A 27649-nucleotide genomic window follows, 5' to 3' on the forward strand; every position below is an offset into this window, starting at 1 on the left:
CACAAAGGTCCCATACAGTTGCTAAAGGGGTCAGAACATGTCCCCCAGTGGCTTTGCTTTCTCTTCCACTGCCAACTATTTAAAAAATTCCAATTCCAAAGAGGGTTTTCTGCATTTTGCAATTATCTTGGAGGACAGAGATCATCTAAGCTTTTGGCACAATTATCCACAGAATGGAGAAACAGGCAAAGACAAGGGGTGGGGGTTAAAAAAAGAACTCCCCGAGGACAAGTGCTCTCAAACTTTGGATCTGAGGGAGGCAGATCCAGTAAATGCTCAGGAGAGTTCTCCCAGCACCAAGAATTCGAATTCGACCCAAAGGGTGAAAGGCTGTCAGCAAACACTTCCATGACCCCAGCGTACTTCTGGCTGGCCTGCCAGGCAGTGGGCAGCTGAAGCTACAGGCTAAACCCCGAAAGCTCCGTGTTCTTCCATTTGGTAACCTGTTTCTTTTCTTTTTCTCAAGAATCGGGTGACCACAAGACTCAGGCCTCCCTCTTACATTGTTAGAATCGTCTGAGCCCTGGACATTAAAATCTACCACTTCCTGAAGATCCTTAGCAGAAGAATCAGGAGTTGTGTCCAAAATCCTGCCACTTCCCTGCCAAATGTACCTGAATGAATAACTAAAACATCTGCCTACAACAGGAACTAACTCAGCAAACCACTGTAACCAGTGAGTCAGCCCAGGAAGTGTCATCCTGGAGGGTAAAATCAAGCAAGGAAGAGCTCGCGGGCCCATTCTCCACCGAGACCAGCACAGTGCAGCGGGAGCACCTGTGTAGTGTGGGGCACCGTGGACCCGGGCCTGCGTCTCACCTGAGGCCCCGCTGGAGAGCCAGACAAGGCTGTGCAAAGCTATGCCTGCCAGACACCCAGGTTCCATGCCAACCCTCCCAGGGAAAGGAGGGAGCAATGATGGCAGTTCCTATGAAACAGAGCTTCCTGCCTTATTTTTAGCCCCGAGAGGCAGGAGGGAGCCCCAAATGGCATTTAGAGGGAGAAGAGACAGAGTGATTGAGTGCTACAGCTCTTCCCCTGACTGTATCACCTGCAGGCTGTGTGACCCTGGGTACGGCCTTGAACTCTGAGAACCTCTACCTCCTCATCTGAGAGTGGGGGTAACAGTGGCGCGTCCTCACAGGGGTTGTGAGGATCACAGGAGATGGGACAAGACGTGGAAAAGCCCTCCGAATAGTGTCTCACACACAGTGGCTGCCTGAATGTTATTTACTGACCATCTCCTCAGAGTGAGCCTTGCAGGGAAGCAGCCCCAAATTCCCCAAATGAGGCAAGAGGAGTGTTAGGTCTTCAGGCTTCCACGGAGCAGCAGATAGCTCTCCTTCTGGGATCCATGCCACGGCCAAGAAAAAAAAAAGGCAAAGGCTCCAAACTCTAAAAATAGCTCCCAGCACCCTTATAGAGGGGTTAGCTCTGTGTGCTGCTGCTGTCCTCTGCGGGTGACGTGCATGGCATTCATGGACCAGCCCAGCCTGCCTCCTCCCGGGGCCGCCTCCATCTCTGCAGCCCAGCACCATCCCACCCCACCGGCTCTGAAGAACCACTGCAGCGACTGTATTACTCACTTGGCATTCAGCACAGCCCGCCATATTTGTCTCTCTGGATATGCCAAGACCTCGACTAGACTGCAAGTTCAAGAGCACAGGCTGCTTTCTTCCTTGTAGTTCCCATATCGCCTGGCATTAGACCTTACCCACAGTGGACGCTGACATGTTCCTAGAACCACAGGATGGTGCCCTCAGTGAACTGCCCTGGCACGACAGTCTCCGTAATGTTCACGGTTATCTAGGTGACAGTCCCAGAGTCTCGTCTGGCCTCCCACATACCTCATCCAGCTGTCTCTTCGTCTCTTCTTCCATCCTTCGAATGTCGTCCATAGTCAGGTCAACCCACTTATCAAGCCAACAGAAGAGCTGCCTGTGGAAGTTTGTAAACAGACGCCTCTCTTGCTATAAAAAGGAGGGACCCAAGTTAGAACCGGAAGGTGCAGGCCACTGCTGCAGCCCTCCGCCCCACGACCTCTGTGCCAGTACCCACACTTTACGGGGGCGGGGGGAGTGATACCTGGCTGGCTGATCTGGATCAGCCCTCCAGTCCCTCAGGTCAGTGACCTGTGCCTCCATGTGTCTGAAAGGAATGGCCTCAAGTAGGGGAAGCCCCCAGGAGAGGGTTGGTGCCTACCTCACCGCGAGGCTCTGTGCCCAAAATGCTACCAAGACAGGCAGTCCACAAGTCAAGGTCCCAAAACAACTGTGCAAAGTTTCCTCCTTGTCTCTTGAGCCTAAAGCCAGGTTAAAACTGGCCAGCAGCTATGAATGTTGCCCAATTTCACCAGACTCACACATCAGAAATAAGGCTATAGAAACTCCATAGGTGTCATTTGGGCGAGTTGCTCAGTTTTCCTGGGTCTCCCATTTTTACATGTTATTATACTTTTGTTTGAGATTCTCTTGTTAAAAAAAGAAAAAAGGAAAAAACTCCTTAGGTCTGTCTAGTTCAGTAATTCAGGGCACTGGAGAATTTGGTTCATAGTGCTTCTTGCCTTTTGGCATCAAGAAAAGATGCTGAGGGACTTCCCTGGTGGTGCAGTGGTTAAGACGCCGCACCCCCTACACAGGGGCCCCAGGTTCGATCCCTGGTCAGGGAAGTAGATCCCACATGCATGCCGCAAATAAGACTTCACATGCCACAACTAAGGAGCCCACGGACCGCAACTAAGGAGCCCGCAAGCCACAACTAAGGAGCCCACCTGCCGCAACTAAGACCCAGCACAACTAAATAAATAAATAGAAAAGATGCTGAATTTAATTTGTCATTTAATCACAGCAAAGCCCCTTCCTGTTTCCTTCTTTTGCCTCAGTTTCCTTACCTTTCACATGTGGTACCCTTGGATGGACAGCATTAAACTGTAAGACAGCTCAGTGCAAGGGGGAGTGGGGGTCTGGGAAATGAAACCAAAATATCAAGCCACGTGGGTTGATATATGCCACGTGGGTTGTATGATCTTCTCTCGTCGGGCAAAACACCCCCCACTAACACACACTGGGAAGGCCTCCCACCCTGGTCACTTACCTTATGTATAAAGTTTTCCACTTTGTTCTGCAGGCCCCACCACTTGAACTTGACAGTAACCAGTTTGTATGCACACATGTATGGGCAGTCTTTCTGATTTACAAGTTCTTGCTGTATTAGAAACACACCCACAGGCAAGCAGTTAACTAAGAGGGCAGACCTCTGGATCCCCCTTAGCCCGGGTGGGCCATTCCCCTCCTCCATGGGGGAAGCCCACACACACTGGCCCCAGCCCACCCCCCCTGGTGGTGAGGGTGTGAACTGCACCTTCCAATTGGGACCCAAGGGTCCTCGGCCTGTTTTGATAGATTTAAATTTTGCTGGGTCTTCCTCTGCCTTGTAATCCTGAGAGAAGTTGGAGTTGGAGGGGGGAGGGACAAAGAGGGGGAAGGGGAGGGAGGAGGAGGAGAGAGAGAGAGAGAGAGAGAGAGAGAGAGAGAGAGAGAGAGAGAGAGAGAGAGAAAGAGATCAGATTTTCCACCAGAGTACAGTTCATACCATTCTTGACGCTGCTGGCTCACAGAAAATCTGGGAAAGTGTTATAAACAAGATATAGAACTGTTTACTTTTCCCTCAGAGGAGAGCTCTCTGTGATTTTGTCTGCCAGGGCCTGTTTTCACTTTTACCAGACTATGTGAGCAGGCACGTATTTCCACTGTTTAAGATGGGGATTTGCAACCTGGAGTGAACATTCATATGACCAAGGAAGATGTTTTCAAAATACAGTTGACCCTTGAGCAAGGCAGGGGTTAGGGGTGCTGACCCTCCACGCAGTCAAAAGTCCAACTGACAGTCTGCCCTCCGTACCCGCAGTTCCTCTGCATCCTTGGATTCAACCAAGCACAGATCGTGTGCAACTGTATTTAATACTGAAAAAAAAACTGCTTTTAAGTAGACCCCCGCAGTTCAAACCCATGTTGTTCAAGGGTCAACTGTACAGATTTCTGGGTCATTCCACCTAAAACCCAGTGAATAAGAACATCTGCAGGGGAGGGTTGCATGCATTTTTTTTTTTTTAACTCCCCAGGTGATTCTAAAACGGCAGCCTGAGCTGAGAACAACTGGCCGCAGTAATTCCTGAAATCTTCTAGTCCCATCTCCCTCTGGCTTGTTTTGTTTTTGTTTTTAAACTGCCTTGCTTTAATAAAATCATTATTGGAAATGTTCAATGTACAGACTTAATCCTCTTGTGTACTGTCGTCAGTCTCCCCTCACTGATTTAAAATGCAGTCAGTGCTGTGTGTTAATTAACAGTAACAGAAGTTTACTCTTGGGCTGTTCCTCTGCATTGACTAATGTGGACAACGAAAAGCAAACTCCTTATGGCATCTACTTAACAAAAATAACGAAGCTATCAAATCACACACACACACACACATACACACACACAATCATAAAGCATTTCCCAAAGCTAAGGAGATTATTTATTAAATCTTCCCCGCCTCTGCTTCTCTCCACTCACATGAAACAGTCAACAAAATACTCAAAGCACCATACTTTTGGCTAGTATTTCTGTTTGAGAAATATCTGGCGATGTTCAGTTTGAGGAAATTCATCAGGCTGCACACTTATGATCTATTCACTTTGCTATATATGTTATACTTCAATAAAAAAAATTTTTTGAAAAATCCACTAATCTTTTGAGGGTAAGTGTGGGGATATTAGGCAAAGAAGCACAAGATGGCTTTCATATCTATTTGGGAATGCACAAAACAAAATATCTTAGGCACACAGAGTGACTCCAGGAAAGAGGTATCATACCCCTGGGGTACAGAGAGCAAACACTTATTCCCTACCAATGGGCAGAGTCAAGTTCCTGTGCTCAGATTCCAACAGGCCTCTGTCAAATAGGAAGAGTACTGAATGGGGGAAACCTAGTCCTTTACTTCCCTAAACCAATACCTCCTGGGCAGTGAGCAGGACAGACCTAGTCCCCCATCTCTCCAACTTTATGGTCTAGCAGTGGACTGTCCTTTCCAGGTGGCTGCTGCCATGTCTGTTACTCTGAGAAGTGACCACCAACGTCTTGAGGGCAGGGGACTTGTCTTTTCATGTAACTGGCAACCCCCCAACATGGAACCCACAGAACAGAGTATTCTAAACACAAAATAGGCAGGCACTATATATTTTTAATCACAAGGTTAGAAAGAGAACTAGTTTCAGGCTAAGTGTCACTTCAGCAGGGCAAATCACCCCCAGGGCTACGGACAGTACCTGCGTCATCCAGTGACAATTTGCAGAGGCCAAACAGGACACATACATCTGGGCCACTATTTTCCTAGTGGTATCCCTGAGTCAAGGCAAGGCAATTCTTAACACTCATTTAAAAAATAAAATACTCGAGAGAACTTCCCTTTGAGCCAAGTTGGGTATGGTTTCTTGGTTTCTCTGACACTTAGAAGTCATTTCTGCATCTCAAAGGCCACCCATATCACTGAACAGTTCCTACCTTGCTAAGTACTTGGCTTCGATCTGCAATGTCTATATACACGGCTTCCACATGTTTCCAAGCCTCAGGCTCCAGTTTATGCACCTGCAGGAACAAGGAGGACCACTGTGTAGTTTTTATCATCTACGAAGCACCCTTTACCCAAAATGGACACCTAGTAGCAGCTGTTCCCATAGCCATAGATGCGAGATTCCTACTGGTACATACAAAACTATCCAAAGGAGTGGGAGGATGGATTTTAAGTGGACATACATTTGAGAACTAATGCTTTGATTTTTCAGGCTAAGTACAACTGCAGCAGCCCAAGACACTCTCAGGACTCCCCTATCACCTACTTTGTTTCCATATGTTCCCCCTTTGTAAAGATTATACATTTGTCTCATGGGGATGTTGCCTGGTTAGCCATATACTGCTTATTTTGATGCTCTTAAAAATTAACTCAAATAGGTGGCACCAGATACAAAATCATGCTACGAAATTCTGATACAAATTCAAAATGCACAAAAGGGGCTTCCCTGGTGGCAGAGTGGTTGAGAATCCGCCTGCCAATGCAGGGAACACGGGTTTGAGCCCTGGTCCGGGAAGATCCCACATGCCGCGGAGCAACTAAGCCCGTGTGCCACAACTACTGAGCCTGCGCCCTAGAGCCTGTGAGCCACAACTACTGAAGCCCGCACGCCTAGAGCCCGTGCTCTGCAACAGGAGAAGCCACTGCAATGAGAAGTCTGTGCACCACAACAAAGAGTAGCCCCTGCTCTCCGCAACTAGAGAAAAGCCCACGCACAGCAACGAAGACCTAACGCAGCCAAAAATAAATAAATAAATTTACAAAATGCACAAAAGGATATGATAAAGAGTAACTCTTTCTCTTGTCTTCAAGTCCACTCCCAAGTACCACCACTGCTAAACATTCAAGTGTAGAGATTTTTCTTTTAATACAGATGGTAGCATGTACACACACTGTTTCACATCGTGCTTTTTCCACTGAACAGTGTATGTTGAAGACTGTTCCCTACTGGTTCTTTTTAATGGCTGCATAATATACCACTATATGGCTGCACAACAATTTATTTAACAGGGTCCTACTGATGGGCTCTTACGTTGTTTTTAACCTTTGGGTACACAAAGAATGCTGAGATGAATCTCCTTGTATATAAGTTATTTCATACATGTGAAAACATAACTGTAGTATAAATTCCTAGGTGTGGAATTGCTGGGGTAAAGGATAGGTGTATTTTATTATATTTATTTATTATAAATTTATTTTATTTATTTATTTTTGGCTGCGTTGGGTCTTCGTTGCTCCAAGCGGGCTTCCTCTAGTTGCAGTGAGCAGCTACTCTTTGTTGCGGTGCGCGGGTTTCTCACTGTGGTGGCTTCTCATTGCAGAGCACAGGCTCCAGTAGTTTTGGCACGCAGGCTCAGTAGTTGTGGCTTGTGGGCTCAAAAGCGCAGGTTCAGTAGTTGTGGCACGTGGGCTCAGTAGTTGTGGCACACGGGCTTAGTTGCTCCGTGGCATGTGGGATCTTCCCAGACCAGGGCTCAAACCTGTGTCCCCTGCATTGGCAGGCGGATTCTTAACCACTGCGCCACCAGGGAAGCCCCTGTATTTTAAATTTAAAGAGTACTGGCAAATTGTGCTCTACAGAGGCTGTAATTTTGATTTTTTTTTTTTTTTGGCCACTCCATATGGCTTACAGGATCTTTTTTTTTTTTTTTTATCAATTTATTTATTTTACTTATTTATCATTTTTGGCTGCATTGGGTCTTTGTTGCTGTGCACGGGCTTTCTCTAGTGGCGGCGAGCTGGGGCTACTCTTTGTTGCGGTCCGCGGGCTTCTCATTGCAGTGGCTTCTCTTGTTGCGGAGCACGGGCTCTAGGCACGCGGGCTTCAGTAGTTGCGGCTCGCAGGCTCTAGAGCGCAGGCTCAGTAGTTGTGGGGCATGGGCTTAGTTGCTCCACGGCACATGGGATCTTCCTGGACCAGGGCTCGAACCCGTGTCCACTGCATTGGCAGGCAGATTCTTAATCACTGCGCCACCAGGGAAGCCCAGCTTACAGGATCTTAGTTCCCCAACCAGGGATTGAATCCCGGCCCTGGCAGTGAAAGCACCAAGTCCTAACCACTGGACTGCCAGGGAATTCCCTAATTTTGGTGTTTTAAAAATTCACCTCCTCTGTGCCAGGAGTTACATTTTTAGACCAATCCCAGCACTAGGAGAGGTCCTATAAAGAGTCTCGGAGATCATATTTTTCAGATTAGAGACAGAGCAATCCCATCCTGGTAGGACAGATCTGGGCACAGGCTACTGCCGGCCTGGCCAGGAAAAAGAGGACCACGGATCAGACCCCTTGGCAGGGATGGAGCCTCAACACCCCGTCCTGGGGCCTGGAAGTCCTCGGGGCTCCTGGGAAGTGCTACTTACATTCTCCTGGGTGCCAAGATCTGGTTTGTGCCAGGTTTCAATTTTAATCAGAAAGTCTTCTTTCATGTATTCATTCTGGAAGGGGGAAAAAAATACCTTACAGTCACCAGGCTCAAAGTTGGAGAGTAACCATCCCCCCTACTTGCTCACGGGCAGTTGAGAGACCCCAGCCTTTGCCTTATAGTAACAGCTAACTGTACCAGGAGCCCACAGTACGCCGGGTGAGTGTTATCTCGTTCAATCCTCACCCCAGCCTGCGAGGGCTGTAGTAATACCACCCTCATCTTACAGTCAAGGAAAGTTACGTTCAAAGGCGTGAGGGGACTTGTCCAATGGCACAGAGATAACGACAGAGCTGGGCCTCAAACTCAGTTGTGTCTGGCTTCAAAATCTATGTATTTAATCCATGTATCTCTCCTATTTGGCTCATGCACAGGGTGTAACGGCTGACTGGCAGCCTGGGAAAAGCACGGGGAGACTTCCCAGCCAACCAAACGTGTTCCCCACCTGCGCCCGTTCTCCCCAGCCAGGCTTTTGCTAATTTAACCCTTCATGCTAATTATCAGCTTCCTCCCTTAGTGCTTTTAAAAAGTTGGAACTACTCAAAGGAGGAACACGTTAACCCCCTAACTCCTCGTGGGAATTAGGTTCCCAGAAACTTCCTACATTTACCAGCAGGGACAAGGCACCTGGATGAGGACGCTGAACGGCGGAGAGAAGGGGCACTGACAGAGGGGCTGGGTCTGGAAAAGAAACCTCGCTGATTTCTCAATTTCGCCAAGGGTCAGTGATCTCTGGGGTCAACAAATGCCCCAATGGGAAAGTCACAATCGGGTCAGCTGAACTGAAGCTTCTTGTACAACCCTGGGAAGGCCAAGCCTGGGGCAAGCAGGGGAGAGCCTTCCGTCATTCTGTACACGTGAGACCCGGGGCTAGTATGCCGCAGTCCTGACTGCTGCACCTACAAAGCCACCTGCCAATGTAGATTCAAGCAAGAGGCCTTTTTGCCAATTAACAAGTTCCTCATTAGGACTGAAAGGATTAAGTCTCAAAAGCTCCAAAAGTCACCCAAGAGAAAGAGAGGAATACCCAGGAGTCTCCGGGGCAGTTCCATTTTTATTTTTCCTTTTCTTATAAATCATCTACAGTTCCAACCCCCCTGAAAATACTTACTGTAATAACTGCTCCAAGACAAGGACATGGAAAAAAGAAAGAAAAAGATTAATGAGGATAAATAAAATAACCACCCCTCACCCCCAGGGAGCACGGAAGCAAAGAATTCTCCACTCCCTGGGGCACTCCACAGTCACTCTCCAAGCCCCAGCGAGTACATCTGGTACCTCAAATGCAGCAACTCTCAAGTTTCACTCATACAAAAGTTCCCAAAGACCAAATATGGAATTTAATTAAAGCGATGCCACTACAGGCTCCTCAGGACCCTTCCCAGTTGGGCAAAGACAGGGAGCAGCTCTGATGAGCTGAAGCGTGGAGACCCGCTGCTCTGCCGTCGGAGTGTCACCTGGTGTCCCCCCACCACCACTTCCCGGGGCACAGAGCAGGGCACTGTAAGCCAGGCACTGTCTATCTGCCCTCTGCATCCTTCCTCTCACTGTAACCAAACCTCTCACCCTCCACACTCCTGATCATTGTAATGAGACCCCCTCGGAAAGCACCGTTCAATTATTTATCAGAGAAAATGACTGCAGCTCTAATGTCACTGGGGAACAGACTAGCCCTCCTCCTGACCACAGCCCAGATCATTCTGTACCCTCTGACTTTAGCAGTTATCGCAATTTCAGATGGATGCCACACTGCCCCATCTGACAGTACATGGGGCTAACAGTCAAATTGCATAACTCCAAAACTGAAACTAAGGTTACCTCTGAGATTGAGGAGAATTTGAAATATAAGGGATAAGATCCACCTTGTATAGAAACGACCCAAGAGACTATCAGTAGTTTCCCTGAATCCAACGAAAGATACTTGCAAGAAAGCATCAGATCAAGATTATAACTAAAAGGGCTATTGAAATAACTGCCCTGTTATTAGTTTAACAAAAAAGGAAATGAAGGGTATGATATCCATCGAGGGCGAGTCCAGAGAGACCAGTTTGGCAGAAATTCTCCAGCACTGTCCTGGGAGCAAGAGCCCTGGGCTGTGTACATGGCACATCTAGCAGCCCCATCCTGAGTGTCAGGTTGGCCTGGTTTGATGACACTAGCCCACAAGGTTCTCCCACTAACCACCTGATTCTGAGTCTATGCTCTCTGAGCAACCTTCTCCTAGTTTGGCCTCTGTTGGGACAGAAAGTGCTAATCAACAGACACAAGGCAGGACTTCCCTGGTGGTGCAGTGGTTCAGAATCCGCCTGCCAATGCAGGGGACATGGGTTCGATCCCTCATCCAGGAAGATTCCCACATGCCGCGGAGCAACTAAGCCCGTGCGCCACAACTACTGAGCCTGCGCTCTAGAGCCCGCCAGCCACAACTACTGAAGCCTGTGCACCTAGAGCTCGTGCTCCACAACAAGAGAAGCCACCGCAGTGAGAAGCCCGCACACCGCAACAAAGAGTGGCTCCCGCTCACCGCAGCTAGAGAAAGCCTGCACGCAGCAACGAAGACCCAACGCAGCCAAAAATAAAATAAATAAAATAAATAAATTTATATAAAAAAGACATTCATTCTGTATGACGCTGGGTTGTGACTGTAAAGTCAGCACCCACTGAAGAAGCCAACCTCCTCTCCCCTACTCCCTGCCTCTCCTCTTCACGGAGTATTTAGAAATTACATTTTTCTTCTTTTGGCCAAGGATCAGAAGATGCGAATGAACATGTGGCGTCTAGAAAAATGCCCATGTCAGCTGCAGCACACTCTCCCCAGAATTACAGAGGACAGTGGCATCTCTCAGTTGGCACAAGCTGTGTACCCAGAACCCCGCCCCAGGCATGCAGCAGTCCACCCTATCCGTTTGCCTCCTTTATGCCAAGTTGGCTAAGGTTCTTACGACACATGCTCAATGCAACTCACTTACACATCAAGAAAATTCACCTCTGGCCCTAGACCAGACACACCCAGCCACTGTGCACACTGTCTTTTAAGAAAGTGTGTACGTGCCTCTTTTCCAAGAATTGAGCAGCTTCCTGCCTGATGCTTAGGGAATAGTGATGTTTGCATTTTCAGCTACAGCAATAAAACTCTAAGCATTACACATCCCGGGTCCCACCAATGACTGTGCACCTCCTGATACAAGGTTCTCGAACCTGCGTAGGACTGAAGAGAGCAATGACCCTGTGATCTAGAGTTTAGTCATTCCCAAAGTCAAAGTCTCCAACATGTATCTTCTTCATCAGATACAATCTAGGGAGTGCCAGGTCCCAACAAATAAGAGAAGTGTAAGCAGAGGCTGGCAGGAGGACCCCACAGGCAGACCGTCTGTGCCAACAAATGTAGATTGGCTGGGGGAAAAGCCACTTAACTCACAGTTGACTTCCAGGGGACCTCTAGAGAACCCCCTGCTAGAATTCCAGAATGTCTAAAATAGAAAGTTCTCTGTGAAGGTTCAAATCTTTCCTTTCTAGAAACTCCAGATAGAAGACTAGGGAAGATTAAGAGAATAATTCCACTCCTATTCCCACCTTCAACTATAGAACATGCTGGTCTAGGGAGTTCCCTGGTGGTCCGCTAATTAGGACTCGGAGCTTTCACTGCCAAGGCCTGGGTTCAATCCCTGGTCAAGGAACTGAGATCCCACAAGCAACATGGTGCAGCCAAAAAAATCCACAAAAAACCAAACCATGCTGGTCTAGTGGAAGCCACTGATTCAGGGCTCTTAGAAGTGACTTCCCTCCTGCTGGTCCCCCTCACTCAAATCTGGTGTGCGGACTGCAGGTGTTATATAACATACTTGGGGGCTAGCTGTTTCTAAATCCTTTGTCATCAAATATTGGGCTTATTTCAACTTTTCCCCAACAACATCAGGGTTTTCTTTGCTATGTTTTCTTGGTGTCTAGGTCTCGCCCTTCTCCAGTGCAGGAAGGTCACCCTGCAAGGCCCCTTCCTATGACTGCCTCTCTCAAAAGTCCCTGAGCCTCACTGCTGCTTTTCAAGCCAAACATGAATACATCCTATTAAAACTGGAAATTTCAGTATCTAACAATAAGGGAGTAGCTTAAAAAGATCCCAGTACATTCATATAATGGAATACTATGCAACTATTAATAAATTTTAAAAAATAGACTATATGTAGTGACAGAGAAAAGGTTTCCCATTTACTGAGTAAAAATGAACAATTTAATAATTAGTATGATTTGACCCAAAATTTGGCTGAAAAACGAGTCTGGAGACTTTATATACATGTGTATATGAAAGCATTTTAAAAAAGGATTAGAAAGACACTGAAATGTTAAGTGACTAGAAATGAAAGGATCATGGGTGATTATTTTCTTGTTTATATGTATTCTCCAAGACAGAGGACGTTACTTTTGTAATCAGTAAAAACTAAAATTATCATACCATCCCCAGATAGGAGGGATCGGTTCTATGCCATCTTGGGCCACGGCTACTTGGTGGTTCCCAGCCAGCTGGCTGCCAAATTGCACTAGACAACACTGGCACTCACTACCGGCCTGAAGGGAGGCCCCAAGCTCATCCTTCCACTGGCTTAATCTGGAAAATGAAGGTGGGACCCCAAACCCCAATTCACTGCCACCCCTGGGCCTACTTGACCACACCCTCCATCCACCGTGGGGCCCAAATTCCAGCTCTGCACTCACCTGTTCTGCAATAAGGGTAGGCATTCCACGCTTTTTCATGTATATTCAGGGCTCCCTCTGGGGCCAGCATTCGAACAAATGTGGGCACTTTGCTGTAGTGAGAAAAGGGTTATAAAGAGAAACAGAGGAGAGAGTTAGAAGACAATGGGCTTCTACTGCACATTCTCCAGGCTGCAGCTGCAGCTCCAGCTTCTTCGTGGGGAGTTGACATGCAAGTTCCCCTGAGACCAGCAGGTTACTCTGTGTGTGAAAAGCCACCTGTCAGAGCCCGACACCCCAGCTCGGCTGGCTACTAACATCCACCTGCAACTTGCCCCCCTACCCGCCAGGAACAGGACAGCAGGTGAGGCTCCGGGCTACCTGCCACAGCTTATCAGTCCTTACGCGATCATTACGCACTCTTCCAGAGCTCACTGGGCCCAGGGCGTGGTACTACACATCGCAAGGATGAGATGTCTTCAAGAGTGGACCAGAGTGACTGGCTGACTAACTTGGAATATGGGATCCAAGATGATTTGATCTGCTACGGTCAGTTCTGGGCAGCCAGGAGGGCCTCAGGGCCATCTGCCTCCCAGGACAAAATATTTTCTTCCATTCAATTCTTATCTCAGGTTACAGAGCAGCAGGTACCATATGAGCTCTTTTTGTTTCTTTTGTTTAAAAAAAGGTATGTGTATTCCTCTGCCTCAGCTTTTAAATGGTAATCTCCGCAGTCTTAGCAGGCTCCGACAACCTCATCAGCTTAGTGCCTGAGGCCTAAGAAAAAGAGCTACCTCCAGGACACAGCTAACTCCGAACACGCAGAGCAGCCCACTGAGATCCACTCACTCGTGGCCACACTCATTCAGGTAAGTATTTCTATGAGTTAGGCACCACGATGCATGCAGAAATCACACAGACATGGCTCCTGCCCTCAGGGAGCTTCCGTTCTAGTGAGGAGGGGAACTAACCAGGCAGGGCACTGTGAGAACACGGTGCATGGCGAGGCTCCCCAGGGAAAGGAAGGTTTACACAGAGTAGCGAGTGGGTAGGACTGAGCTAGACAAGAGGATGGCAGTTGGGTGGGAAAAGCTGGGGGGAAGAGAGAGAAGTTCAGAGTAGCTGATGTAAGGTATGAGGTGGGGAATACAGGAGAACAAGCAGAGGCTGGGTCATAAAAGATCTTGTAGCTGCATCAAAGAGGATAGACTTTATCCCGAGGGCAAAGGGCCATCTATAGCTTTTAAGCTAGGGAGCAACAGATCTTCTTCTGGACAGAACGCTTGGAGCTGTGCGGAGAAGTGGAAAGCATGGAGACCAGTTAGGAGCTGCTGTGGTAATCCAGACAAGAGATGATGGAAGGAAATGGAAATGCTGGAGATAACCAAGGAGATGGACTCAAAAGGACTTGATGAGGGACTTCCCTGGTGGTCCAGTGCTAAAGAATCTGCCTTACAATGCAGGGGACGCAGGTTCGATCTGTGGTCAGGGAACTAAGATCCCACATGCCACGGGGCAACTAAGCCCACGCACCACAACTACTGAGCTCTTGAGCCTCAACTAGAGAGCCCGTGTGTGGCAAACTACAGAGCCCACGTGCTCTGGAACCCATACGCCACAACTAGAGAGAAGCTCGTGCGCCACAGTGAAAGATCCCACATGCCTCAACAAAGATCCCACGTGCCACAACTAAGACCCGATGCAGCCAAAAATAAAATAAAATAAATAAATCTTTAAAAAAAAAAAAAAGGACTTGATAAGATGAACAAGGAAGAGGGTGTTGTGAACCCATGGTTTCTGATTTGGGACAACTAACGGCTTTGGTCCTCATGAGGGGAGGTGGTCACGGCATTCATCACTGTTGGTTTTCTTTTCTTTTCTTGGCAATTGGGTGTTTTGGGGTTAAGAGTAGTGGCAGGTAGCAGTTCAAAGTTTCCACCCTCTCCATAAGGGAGAAGGTGAGACATGTCCCACCCTCCACATGTACAGACCTCCTCTCTGCCACTCTGGTTGGACCAACTGAGTCTTGAGGAACCAACTGGCCCCTACTACCAGCCTCACTATCTCTTTTCAAAGTTCTCTTTAAAAAATACAAATGTGCTATGGGGAAAGTGTGTCTTTTTTTAATTCATTAATTGATTTTTGGCTGCGCTGGGTCTTCATTGCTGCGTGCAGGCTTTCTCTAGCTGTGGTGAGCGGGGGCTACTCTTTGTTGCAGTGCGCGGGCTTCTCATTGCAGTGGCTTCTCCTGTTGCGGAGCACGGGCTCTAGGTTCACAGGCTTCAGTAGTTGTGGCACGAGGGCTTCAGTAGTTGTGGCCTGCGGGTTCTAGAGCGTAGGCTTAGTAGTTGTGGCACAGGGTTTAGTCGCTCCACGGCAATGTGGGATCTTCCCAGCCCAGGGCTTGAACCCATGTTCCCTGCAATTAGCAGGCGGATTCTTAACCACTGAGCCACAGGGGAAGCCCCGGAAGGTGTGTCTTAAGCCTTATTCTAATCAACAGTTAGTGGCTCAGTAAGGATTGGTTGGCAGTCAACTCAGAGGAGGACGAGGAGAAGGCATGGAGGGAAAAGAGCACAATGTCAAGGAAATGGGATCCTGGTGAGTTGGTCTTTTTTGTTTTGTTTTTTAACTTTTTGACCACACCACGCGGCATGTGGGATCTTAGTTCCCTGACCAGGGATCAAACCCGTGCCCCCTGCAGTGGAAGAACGGAATCTTAACCGTTGGACCACCAGGAAGTCCTTTGATGAGATTTTTTTCCCCACTTCAGTGTTGTTCTCTTCCTGGCTCTGGCACTCACAAAAATCCTGGACCCCTCTGGGCTGGCACTTTTACATCCCTAGATCAGCAGACTACATTAAATCAGCGATTTTACCAAATGAAAATGAAACTGCTTTGCTCAGTTTAATTGACTAGAGATTAAGGTTCAGGTTTAAGTTGCACAGCAATGTGAATGTTACTTAATGCCACTGAACTTAAAAATGGTGGGACTTCCCTCATGGCACAATGGATAAGACTCCGTGCTCCCAATACAGGGGGCCCAGGTTCGATCCCTGGTCAGGGAACTAAATCCCACATGCATGCCACAACTAAGGAGCCTGCCTGCCGCAACTAAGATCCAGTGCAACCAGATAAATAAATAAATAAGTAAATATTTTTTTTTAAATGGTAAAAATGGTTAATTTTGTGTTATGTACATTTTACCACAATTAAAAAAAAATAGCAGGTTTATTTTTTCCAGTACTGGGTAGTTTCTAAAAGTAGATTGATTCAATTTCCATTCAAGCTGGTATATGTTTACTATGGCTTTCAATGTCCTTTGGGCCAGCTTACAGTTTACTGAAATATTATTGTCTTGGTGAGGGATTCAGCAATTCTGTGGTTTGCAATGGATTTTGGTACAACAATCAGTTCAAGCTATACTCTTAAATACTTATGCCTTTGATCCAAAGAGAGGTACCAAAATTTCTCCGGTAGCTGATTTCACAATATCAGAATTTAAAATACTACCTGACTCCACAATTCTACTTGTAGGAACATTTACTATAGATTTACACACATTGAGTATATCAAAAGATTTGTGCAGAAGGAGTTTTAGTGGAGTACTGTATGTAAACATCTGGAAATGACTGTAAATATACGTCAAGAGAAGACTGGTGAAACAACTTCTAGCACATTTGTTCAAAGATACGACGTGTACTTTAAAAGAATGAGGCCAAATATGCTGACAGTGAAAGAGCCATGACATGATAAGAAAGAAGAGATCCCATCTCTGTCAGATAACAAAGGAAATGAACAGCCATTTACACACACAGTGTGTGCACACGAACACACACACACACACGCACACACACAACTCTGGTACCCACAGACAATGGAAGGGCCCACACTTCTGAGGACTAGGAGCCTGGTGGGGTGAGTACTACCTTTATTTAAAAACAAACAACCCTTTAAATAAGCAAAGAAGAACCACCTCTACCTACTCTCACAGGTGAGCAACCTGAGCAACCAGCTAACAACTCAGAAAACACCCCGAATGATCCGCTGTCTCCACTTTGACACCAGGACGCCTTCGCTCTGCCGCGCAGCCACCTACCTCTGTAAGTGGTAGATCTTGTGCGTGTACTGGCCTTTCTCGCCGTCCTTTTCATAGGGCTCATTCACCAGGACCTCCACGCCTTCACCACCACCCGTTTCATTTTTGCTGGCCTCAGCCACAGAATACAGCTGCCCTACTTGATACTGAAGAAACAGAGAGATGGGAGTTACTGCCAACGCAGAATCTTCTCGATGGCTGCACACAGTCCAGTTCCCAGGAACTGTCCAATTAGGTCGCTCTGGGACCCCCTGATCCGGGAGCTCATCCCGCAGTTTCTCATGTGGCCTTGCCCAAATCCGCCCAGAGCCACTAAGCAACGGTGCTCCGTGGCCTCTCTTTAGCCATCAGGTGTGTTTAATTTCATCTTTCCCATTTTCACATCCTACTTCAAGGCTTAAGGAGGCAGGTGAATATGCTTAATCTCACAGCACTATCCAGAAAATAGAGTCCAAGGTAGTTTTTGCCCTGGACCTGCCTTTGGTCCCAGATCCCCAAACAAGATCTGGGTTGGTTGTTAGAAATCTCTTTATCCCATTCATTTAAACAGATCCTAACACATGACTTCTTGTAAAGAAAGGTACCCAGTGCACTGTGAAATCCACAACCCCTGCTATAAAACTGGCTCATCTGCTTGTTTCTTCTCCAGCGTTGGGCCCCTCCTCACCCTGCCAGCAGCTCACAGAGCAGTCCTGCAGGAGACCAAACCTCTTGATGCTTTCCTGATTCCTGGTGGGGCTGAAGCAAGCGCCCTGCTTCCCGTATTAGATAGCACAGATTCCTATCCCACAGGGCTGGCTGGGTGCACCCTCTATGTTGGCACTTACTAGATGGCCAAAGCCTAGTTTTCCTTTATTTGGGTCACATGCCACCCTATCAAGTCACCAGTCAAGATCACTGGGCTCCTCTGATCCCTCAAGACAACTCAGTATTAGGGCCAATGACCTGGGCAGTGCCCAGGCCTGGCCCTTCTGCTCCCTTCTCTCTGAGGGAAGCTGTCTAGAGGGGAAAATGAGGTGAAAAGAGAATAAACAGCAACCGTTAAAGCAGGAAGTTACGCCTATACCAAAGGATGCATCTTCCCTATCACGGCCAATGCCACCAGGCACAACAGTTTAGGGAGTATGAGAAAAAGAAACTTGACTATAGTTTGGGGAGGGGTTGGGGATCGATTTTCCTCACCCTCCACGCCCCCTCCCCAAGCTCCTGGTACTCTCAGGAGTGAAAGACAAAGGTCTTTCTCCCTTTGAGGCCTGCTCTACCTGGCAGCCTCCTAAGTACCACAGGGACATTTCTGGGCAAAACATGGAAGGAGGTAAGGCAGCACACCAGGACAATTCACTGTTCACCACGAAGCTGAAAGACCCCTAACTTCCAAAGCAAAAATGCAGTACAGGATGCCAAGGAAAGGCCCAGGCAAACCGTCAAGGCTGGGTTAATCCTGTAAAGAGGAACATCTGGGTGAGAGCCAGTCACCTTGACCTTGCTAATCCAGAGCAACATCAGGGCTGCTTCAGTGCCCCCAGGGAACCCCAAGCTGTCCCTCTGCCTTTCCAAGTCCACCCCCTAACAGAGGCATACATGAAAACCCCTATCAAGTGGGTCAGGATTTGGCTGAGCCAGGGGTTCCTAGGAGGCAACAGTAATTCTGTTTCAGAGAAGAGTCATAAGAACATCTAACCACTGACTCAGCAATCCTAAAGGGAAGGGGAGGCCGGTTTTACCAGGCCGGTGGAGGGGACTGGGGGGCCGGCTGGTGGTGCTGCTTGCGGAGGGGCCCCGGCAGAGACTAATCCCCTTCATTTGGTTCCTCTTCAGCCGCAGGAATCAGAGGGCAGGCTCTAAGAGGATCAGTGTGTTGGGCTGGCATCTTCCCCTTTTAATCTCTCTTGATATTCTGATCCTTTAATCCCAATGAGACATGTAAGGCAGTTTTGTTAATCCTAAGAGGTGAGTAAGACTAGCCTCCACAAGCTACAAGTAAGGGACACTTTTCATGTCAGAGGGTTCCCTTTGGCACTGTGGCTCTGCACCCTGGGAAAGCAGAAAGCAGCCAGACTCAGATGGGGTAGAGGTGGGGGATGGGGATCAGAACATTAAATCAGATAAAGAGCCCCAAGGAGATGGGGATTCCAGCCTCCTCTGGCCCAGGACAGTGCTGCTCCCTGCCCTGGAGATCTGCTCCGTTGTTCCCAAGAAAGAAGACAGCTAAGGAAAACAGAGACTCCACCACTTTGGCAATCTGGGAGTGGGAGCCCAGGAAGATATAGTGGGTGGGCCTGAAACATGTCATGAAAAACAGCACAGCTGTTGGTCCCACCCCCATGGACCTACCAGCCCAGGCACCAAAGGGGCCTGGTGCCATGCATCTCTGGAAATGAGAAGTAAAACAACCCTACCCACAGTAGGGGGTAAAGGCGGGCCGAACTGAGCAAGGAACCACAGGTGGACACACAGTGTCCTGATGGTCATAAAGACAGGGGCTTCTCTATTCTCTTTTCATTCCCCTTCCAAATCAGAAAGCTCTGAGGGCCTCCAATTGGGAAGTGAATCCAACAGCCACATGACACGGGGCTGTTCCCATGGGAACCGTTAGTCAGGATGGGTTAGCGATAAAGACTCTTGAGAAGGTTGGTCATTACTTATTTCTTCTTTGGCTTCCGCATTCAAGATTTTCTGATCTTCTGGAACTAAGGTTCAAGCCACTGAAAGAGCAGCTCCTGCTTCAATGCTGCACAGGCCAAGCACTGCTTTCTCATCAGTGGTTTATGGCTGAGAATGCGTTGACCATCACCAGGCTTACAGATGAATCGTAACCAGTGCTTACTTCCCAAGCTTCTGCTTTCAGGCTCAGTTCACCCCACAATTTCCTCAATGCTCCAAAAACAAACCACCACAAACTGAAAACCGCCAATTGTGGACGCTCTCAAGGTGAGTTCCCGTTTCCCTCCATTCTTGGCTCCACCATAAGCAATCAGCCAACAGGTGCCCACGGACAGTGCTGGCCCTCCTGGGTCTGCCACACCTCTCAGAGACACTCCCACCTGTCATTCCATCAAGAAACTCCCTGCAGGGGCTTCCCTGGTGGCACAGTGGTTGAGAATCCGCCTGCCAATGCAGGGGACACAGGTTCGATCCCTGGTCCGGGAAGATCCCACATGCCACGGAGCAACTAAGCCCGTGAGCCACAACTACTGAGCCCGCATGCCACAACTACTGAAGCCCGCACGCCTAGAGCCCGTGCTCCGCAACAAGAGAAGCCACCACAATGAGAAGCCCGCACGCCACAACGAAGAGTAGCCCCTGCTCACCGCAACTAGAGAAAGTCCGTGGGCAGCAGCGAAGACCCAACACAGCCAAAAATAAATAAATAAATAAATAAAATTTATTTTTTAAAAAAAGAAACTCCCTGTAAAAAAGATCCACTTCACCCCTAAACACCACTTGAGGAACTCCTGAACTCCCGGGGAACATCTTCCTCACTGGGGTGTGGGATCCTCCTGTACCGCAGAGAGAGAGGCATCGGACGCCCAAGTTTCAGGGCAAGTAACGTGCTGGGGCCTTCCTGCTTGGCCTCCTGGTTTGGAAAATCATCACTTGCTGTTTTTTCATAAAGAGAGCAAGGACCCCAAAGGAGATGGGTTCGCAGGGCTCCCCCAAGTCAACAGCTCTCAGCCCAAGCCCGTGGTTCCCAGGCCCCATGTACATCTCAGGGGCCTCCAGGGATCGCAGCATCTACCCAGCCATCCCCTCCCCCAGCTTCCCCAGTCTCATTTCTCTTATGCTCCTTTCCCAGAACTCCCACATCACGTTCGAGGCCCACCCTGACCCCTCCCCCAGGTCTCCACAGCTCTTAACAGACGTACAGCCCAGCACCAGAGACAATCGTCCGGGGGGCCAATGCCTGCCCACCCTCTTTGGGCGCCAAGAGGCCATTTGTCTCATCTCAAGTGTGCTGCGGGCTCTGTTGGCCTGATCTCATTTTTCGAAGGTCCATTTCATATTTGGAACAGAGTGGAAGTTATCACAAGAGCTGACACTGCAGGAAAGAGAGCGACTGAGGGCACCATACTGGCTGAGCAGCTTCACCCAAAGTCGAGCTTAACTGAAAGCTGAGGGGCCTGTGGATTCCAAAGGGAGCAAAGAACAAGGCTGAGCTGGGAGAGGAGAGTGAAGGAAGTTCAGAGAAAGGGCGGGACAAGGGAGGCTCTGTGACAGTCTTCTGCTGTCCCAGAGACCAACTCTGAGTCAGCACGGCCTATGAACCTTCTTGTGGCAAATCCTGCCAGATCCCTATACGCAGGAACGTCAGGCCCAAGAACCATAAAAGGACAGAGGGCAAGCCAAGCCCATCTGTCATTCCCTGCCCTCCGTAAAAGAAGGGTTCTGGGCCTCGGTCTTCCTAGCAGTCACGTGGAGTATGGCTAGGGAGGGCCTCAGAGATTTCCAGTCCTGCTGGTTTGTCACACAACCAGAGAGAGCCAGGCACACTTCCCTGTTGAGTCACAGAGGTCCCAGAAATGCACGTACTTAATCCCCTCAGTAATAGGTCCCCAAACAGGCTGAGTTCTAGCAGGTAAGAGGGGCTGGTTTAGTGTCTATTCAAAGTTATCTCGCTGGTCAACAGCTTGAGGCAGGTTGCACATAGTTGGTCAGATACATAAGCGCCTTCCTTCAACTGAAAATTGCACCAGGAAAATTCACATCAAGTACTGATTATCTCTATGCTAGAACAAACATGAAAACCATAAGAAGATACTACTGTGGGCCGCCAGGAGCCCAACTGAGCTAAGGGTCACAAGCAAGTATATCCAACTATGAATAAAAAGAAGAAAAAGGACTTACCTCTTCTACAGACACAGGTAGGATGACTCGACTGCAAGAGAGGGAAAAGAGTATCATCTTCAGGCTCTGAAACCTGCTCTCAAAGCATCATCTTAGAATGGTATTAAATGTTTCGTTGCATGTGACACTACACTCACTGTCAAAAACCCAGCAGAGAATGGCCCCCTGAGTGCTTCAAGGCTACGACCCTCTGTCCCTTCTGGCACTTCATTTAGAACGCTGTGATTCAGTGCAAACCTGTCCCCTCACCAGCTACTTCCCAGGCCTCTGACTCACATTTGGAGCTGTCTTCTTCTCCCTCTCTCCCACTAATATCTTCCCCAACAAAACTCGCCAATGGGTCTACCTCTCTCTGTTAACATAGGAGGTTAACACAGGAGGACTCACCCCTGCAAACTCCGAAGCCAAGATGAGATTCAGACCCAAAGAAGCAGGTCCTGGGGATTTACCTCTCTGTGGACCCAACCTCCCAACAACAGCCCTCAAGGTGAAAGGCTAGGAAGGGGCCAAGCTCCTTGGAGAATTAATCACCCTAAGAGCATGCACCAACCATCTCTGCTCTGGGGCCAGATATTACAACACAAGCTACTACCACAAAGCCATCGAGAGAGGACACCTAACTTATGTCCTGACCTCCAGAAGCTGTCCAAAGACACCCCAACTGATCACTTTCTTTTCCTTCTCCATTTCAATGACTACCAATTGTTGGAGGTACCACCACTCAATCACCTGATGGAGAAGCCATGGCCAGCAAAGTCCCACACTGGTCAGAACTCCACACGCAGAGGTGCGAGGGCCAGCGACCCTTCTCTGGGTGGCTTGCATTTGTAATGCAGAGCAACGGCCAACCCCCAGCTCAGAACTGTGAGGTCAGAGAGCTGAGACAAAAACGCTTGGTTGTATTCCTACGAATCAAGTCAGCTCCCAAGCTTAGATTCTCAGTTCCCAGACCCTAGGTGGAACCCCCTGGAGCCTCCCGCATCTTGCATGCTTGGTGAAGCACGTGCTGCTATGCTCTCCTTCCTATGCAGTGGTCCTGCCAATTGGGATCCTTGCTCCAGGCTGGTAAAGAGCGTGCTCACTAGTTTCTAGTCCCACAAAGGTCCCCAGATAGCAAGAAGACACCCAGAGGGATCTGAGAAAAATTTCACACTCAAGGCAAGGCACAGAGCAGAAAAGTAGCAGGAAAAACAAAATGGGCTCCAAGTCTCTACTGCCTGCTAACTCCCCTTCCTCCAGAATGACTCAAATAATGTAAATCCCGCAGGTTACTGGATGCTGCCACTAATGCTGTCCTCCCATTAGAGAAAGCCAACAGTGCAGAAAAATACTTCCAACTTGGAGGCCACAATTTCTGCACCCTCAGGAGAAACTTCCTAGAAAACAATAAGCCTTTTATCTTCAAGAACAGCAGTAAAAATCACATCCAAGAATTTGCAGAAATCAAATCAAGGAGAATCCTGTTACAGGAAGTGTCAGAAAAATCAACAGGGACAAACTTCAGACCCTGGGCGGGCAGTAAGTCTCCCCCAAAAAGAGATGGGCATCAGCCAGTTCCTGACAGGATGTTCTGAGGCTGCTATAGGACAGCTGCACACCCGGACATTTCTCCCTGGCTCCTTGGCAGCAAAACCACTTCAGCAGCAATAGGGTGCAATTCCAAAGGACAGGGCCACAGAGGCAGTGCGGGGCTGGGACCGGAGCGGTGCTCACTTCAGTGTGACCTTCACTTGCACTCTCCAGAGCTGCAGCGCTGCGGCCACAGCCAGGTGTCTCTGATGCCCCCCTCTTGGTCCCCCGCCAGGGGATGCACACACACGCCCGAGCACACATAGGGCACAAGTTGGGCAGAAAGGAAATGCGGATGCCAGGCAGGCTCTGCATACCTGGCACCTTGGACCTTTCCCTGGCAGACTTCAACGGGAGGAGAACAAAGACTGGGAAGGGAGGACCTCTCTTCAAAACTCACTCAGATCTCTTCTGAAGGTCCCTTCCTTTCCCTGCCTGACCTTCTTTACAAAACCTGCAGGTTTCTACAGATTCTAGGATTCAACTGGGAATAGAAAAAAAGAATCAGGAGAATGGGAAAAGTCTGTCATCTGTACAGTCAAGATTAAAATCCAAAGTGCACCATGCCCTCCTCTTGTTGGATTCCCAAGATTCCTCCTCCTCACCACACAGAACTCTGTACGCTGGCTGGATCAGCATCAGATTGGATGTCAAGAAATAGAGGTGGGGGGACTTCCCTGGCGGTCCAGTGGTTAAGACTCCGCACTTCTACTGCAGGGGGCCTGGGTTCGATCCCTGGTGTGATCCCTGGTCGGGGAACTAAGACCCCCAAGCCGCACAGTGTGGCCAAAAAAAAAAACAAAAGGAAAAGAAAGAAATAGAGGTGGAAGGGCTTTGAAATAACACTCTTCAGATGAGGTGTCAAGCTGGGATGACACCTGGGTCTCTTCCCTTTGCTGTCCAAAGCTCCACACTATATCCAAAAGTCCTAAACACCTCCAAGGAGCAAACCAGATGGGATGGGGCAAAGTCCCTTCACTGACAAAATGGAAACAGCTCTCAGCACACCTGCCTGGCTACCAAGTGAATTCCACCAGTTGCTCTCTACCCAGACACTTCCCACTTCCGGACTTTCTGGGCTTCTGGCCGAATGCTGCCCACTTGCCCTCCCCTCCAGGGAAGCACAGTTTCACTGAAAGTTCTGCACGTACACATCCAAACTCTCCTCTCCACCCACCCCCAATCTTTACTCTTTGAAGAGAAAAAAAAAAAAAAGTCCTAAGATGTTTACTTGAAACCATGAGCTTCAGGAACGGGTCATCTCATATTTGAAAGATTAGCAATCCGAATATCCCCACCTGTCATCCAGTCCCATGGATTTCAGGAGCAAGCCCATCTCCCTGCAACTCCTACCAGAAGTCACTCATCTCCACCGCCCATTAACTACTCAGAAACTCCCTCACTCTTCACCATTTTCCCTCAGTCAATGGCTTTATGAAAATATCAATTCCTCAGAGCAATTTCCCCATCTCTTTGCACCAAGACTGAGAATCCCCCAGAGACACGCTGGCCCTGTCCCGCACCCCAACTCCAATAACATGTATATTTACTCACAAACATACTCTTTTTCCAAACTGTTCTCCTCCCTGGTAACATCCTAGCTCTCTCCATCACCATAACTCCCTCATATCACTTCAGCCCCTGCCCAATATTTTCTGGACTTCTCACCCAAGTGTCTCCAAGTCCCAAGCAATCATCCTAAGCCTTTTTTCCCAAATACCTCGTCCTCTGCCCCCACCACGTGGGCACCATGTCACACCATCTGTCCCCTCTGCTATCTCCTTATACCCTTCCCCTGTCGCTCAGCCTGACCCTGGCTCCCTAGTCCTTTTCCTGTGTCTACTTATCACAATCCTTCCCCTGATGCCTAAGGCAGCCACTCCTCACACCCCAGGTTGCCCTCAACACTCAGCCCCATCATCCCAACTCCATTCTTGAAGCTGTCTTATCTGATCTCCCAGTGCCCCTTGGTATGTTGTTCAGCCCCAAACCCCTCTCCACTCTGGCTGGCTCCCCGGCTCCCCAGCCCTCTCTGCCCTTGTCTGACCGTTCCTCAGCCACTCAGACAACTCCTCCCTCTCCAGTGGGTCCTCTCAGCCAGTCCTGCAGCTCTGGCTGGCCCCTTCCTCCCTGAGCCTCCACTCTAGGACCACCGCACATCTCATCCAGCACCCTCGATCCCCTCAGCCCCTCCTCATGCCCTGTCCGGCTCTTACTGTCCCCTTGACCTCATCTCAGGCCTGCCCGGCTCTCTTTGTCCCCTCAGCCTCTCCTCAGGCCTCTTCGACCCTCACTGCCCCTTGGGCCCCACCTCAGGTGCTGTCCCTCCCGCTTTAACCCCGTTCGGCCCACCTCGGGCCCTATCCGGCCCTCGCTGTCCCCTCAGCCCCTGCTGGGCCGCCCATCCAGCGCTCTCCATCCCGTCGGGCCCCGTCCGTCCTCCGCCAGGCCATCACCCTCCCTGCTCGTCATCCTCGACTCTCCCTCCCTCCTCGCTTCCGCACGGCCGGCTGGACACTCACTACTCCTTGAGCAGCACCATGTCGCTTCGCGGCTCGGCGGCTGCCCGCTGCCCGCCCAGCCTCCCGCCCGCTTCCCGGCGGCCGCTCTCCCCGTGGCCCGGCCCGGCTGCCTGTGCGCCTTCGTTGTGGTCTGCTCTGTCCTCGCCGCTCTCGCTGCGGTCGCCGCGCCGGCTCCTGCCGCCCCTGCCTCGCCGCCTTCCGCGCCGCTGCCGACGCCGCCCGGAGCTCCAGTTCCGCAGCGCCGCGCGGGGGCGGGGCGTCTCTGCGGCAACCAGAGCGTCACGCGCAGCGCTGCGCGCTGACCTAAGCGCGGAGGCGGAGCCTCCCCGGGCCCGCCCCCTCCCGTCCTTAAGTGGGCCGCGGCGCTGGCATCCGCGTCCAGGGTGGGTCCCAGGCGTGCGCAAGACCCGGGCAGTAGGTGGGACCGACACCCAGGTGTGCCGCAGGGTCCTAAGGGTGACTGTTCATCTGCAGGCGGAACAGATGCCCCTGTACGGTTGGGCCTCCCCGGTGGTGTGGTTTGAGATCTAGGAAGAAGTTGTGTCAAAAAATATTAATAATGGCCAAGTTTACGTGCACGTGCTCTTCTAAGGGCTTGACTCCTTACAACAGCTCTACCAGAAATGTATTATTACTATATCCGCATTGACAGATGAGGCGGAGGCAGAGCTTAAGAGACTTGCTCAAGAAAAAAAAAAAAAAGAGAGAGACTTGCTGAAGTCCAAAGCTAGCATGTGATGGGGCAGAGATTTTCACCTTGCTATCTTAGTGTAATGTCTTTCTTTTTTTTTTTTAATTTATTTTATTTATTTATTTATTTTACTTTTTGGCTGCGTTGGTTCTTCGTTGCTGCGTGCGGCGAGCAGGGGTTACTCTTCGTTGTGGTGCGCTGGCTTCTCATTGCAGTGGCTTCTCTTGTTGTGGAGCTCTAGGGCTCTAGGCACATGGGCTTCAGTAGCTGTGGCATGAGGGCTCAGTAGTTGTGGCTCGCGGGCTCTAGAGCACAGGCTCAGTAGTTGTGGCACACGGGCTTAGTTGCTCTGCAGCATGTGGGATCTTCCTGGACCAGGGATCGAACCTGTATCCCCTGCATTGGCAGGTGGATTCTTAACCACTGCGCCACCAGGGAAGTCCCAATACAGTAAATCATTATTTAACAATTGCCATGTGCTGGCTCTCTCCAGGAAGTAATCGAACCCTGCCGTCTGGAGCTTGCAGTCTAGCTGGGAAAGCTACATCTACTCACTCACTCCGTAAAATATTGATTGAACTCCTTGCCCTGTCCTGGGCCTTCCTTTAGGCACTCAGGTTATAGGGATGACCAAGAAAAACAAGGTCCTTCCCTTGTTCGGTGGGGCGAGGCAGAATATAAACAAATGCAGAAATAACTTCAAGTAGAGGTGAATGTTATGAAGAGGCTGAACAGGGTGACTGTGGGCAGTGTGGGTGGTATTAGTTGGGTGGTCAAGAAAGACTCTAAGAGGCCGTGTTTTGGGAATTCCCTGGCGGTCCAGTGGTTAAGACTCAAGGCTTTCACTGCTGGGGGCCTGGGGGCCGGGTTCAGTCCCTTGTGGGGGAATTAAGAGCCCACAAGCCATGAGTTTCAGCCAAAAACAAGAGGCCATGGGACTTCCCTGGTGGTCCGGTGGCTGAGACTCTGCACTCCCAATGCATGGGGCCCGGGTTCGATCCCTGTTCAGGGAACTAGGTCCCACATGCCGCAACTAAGACCCAGTGCAGCCAAATAAATATTAAAAAAAAAAAAAAAAAAAAGAGGCCATGTTTAGACAGAGACCTGAATGAGTTGAGATGAGGGAGCTTGGAGGGCCATGCAGGGCACTGGGGGAAGTAAAAAGCAAAACAATCATTAAAACACCTGAGAAACAGCCTCCAT

The 27649-nt window shown here is 49.4% G+C and overlaps 1 protein-coding gene across 1 annotated transcript in view; it reads right to left on the reverse strand.

The window, feature by feature from the left end:
• PITPNA (phosphatidylinositol transfer protein alpha) overlaps positions 1-25915 on the reverse strand; it is a 37252-nt gene extending 11337 nt beyond the window's left edge. Inside the window, exons 1-10 of the mRNA XM_082443633.1 lie at positions 25756-25915; positions 21665-21695; positions 16820-16965; positions 12742-12833; positions 9143-9150; positions 7970-8044; positions 5543-5626; positions 3361-3438; positions 3094-3204; positions 1848-1970 (exon numbers count right to left, since the gene is read on the reverse strand). Coding sequence (XP_082299759.1) covers positions 1848-1970; positions 3094-3204; positions 3361-3438; positions 5543-5626; positions 7970-8044; positions 9143-9150; positions 12742-12833; positions 16820-16965; positions 21665-21695; positions 25756-25775 — 768 coding nt within the window. The 5' untranslated portion in view covers positions 25776-25915. The remainder of the gene's footprint in view (positions 1-1847; positions 1971-3093; positions 3205-3360; positions 3439-5542; positions 5627-7969; positions 8045-9142; positions 9151-12741; positions 12834-16819; positions 16966-21664; positions 21696-25755) is intronic.
• Positions 25916-27649: the final 1734 nt, after the last annotated feature.

The sequence above is a fragment of the Balaenoptera physalus genome (genome assembly GCF_965194825.1).
Source record: "Balaenoptera physalus genome assembly, chromosome: 20".
Taxonomy (NCBI): Eukaryota; Metazoa; Chordata; class Mammalia; order Artiodactyla; family Balaenopteridae; genus Balaenoptera; species Balaenoptera physalus.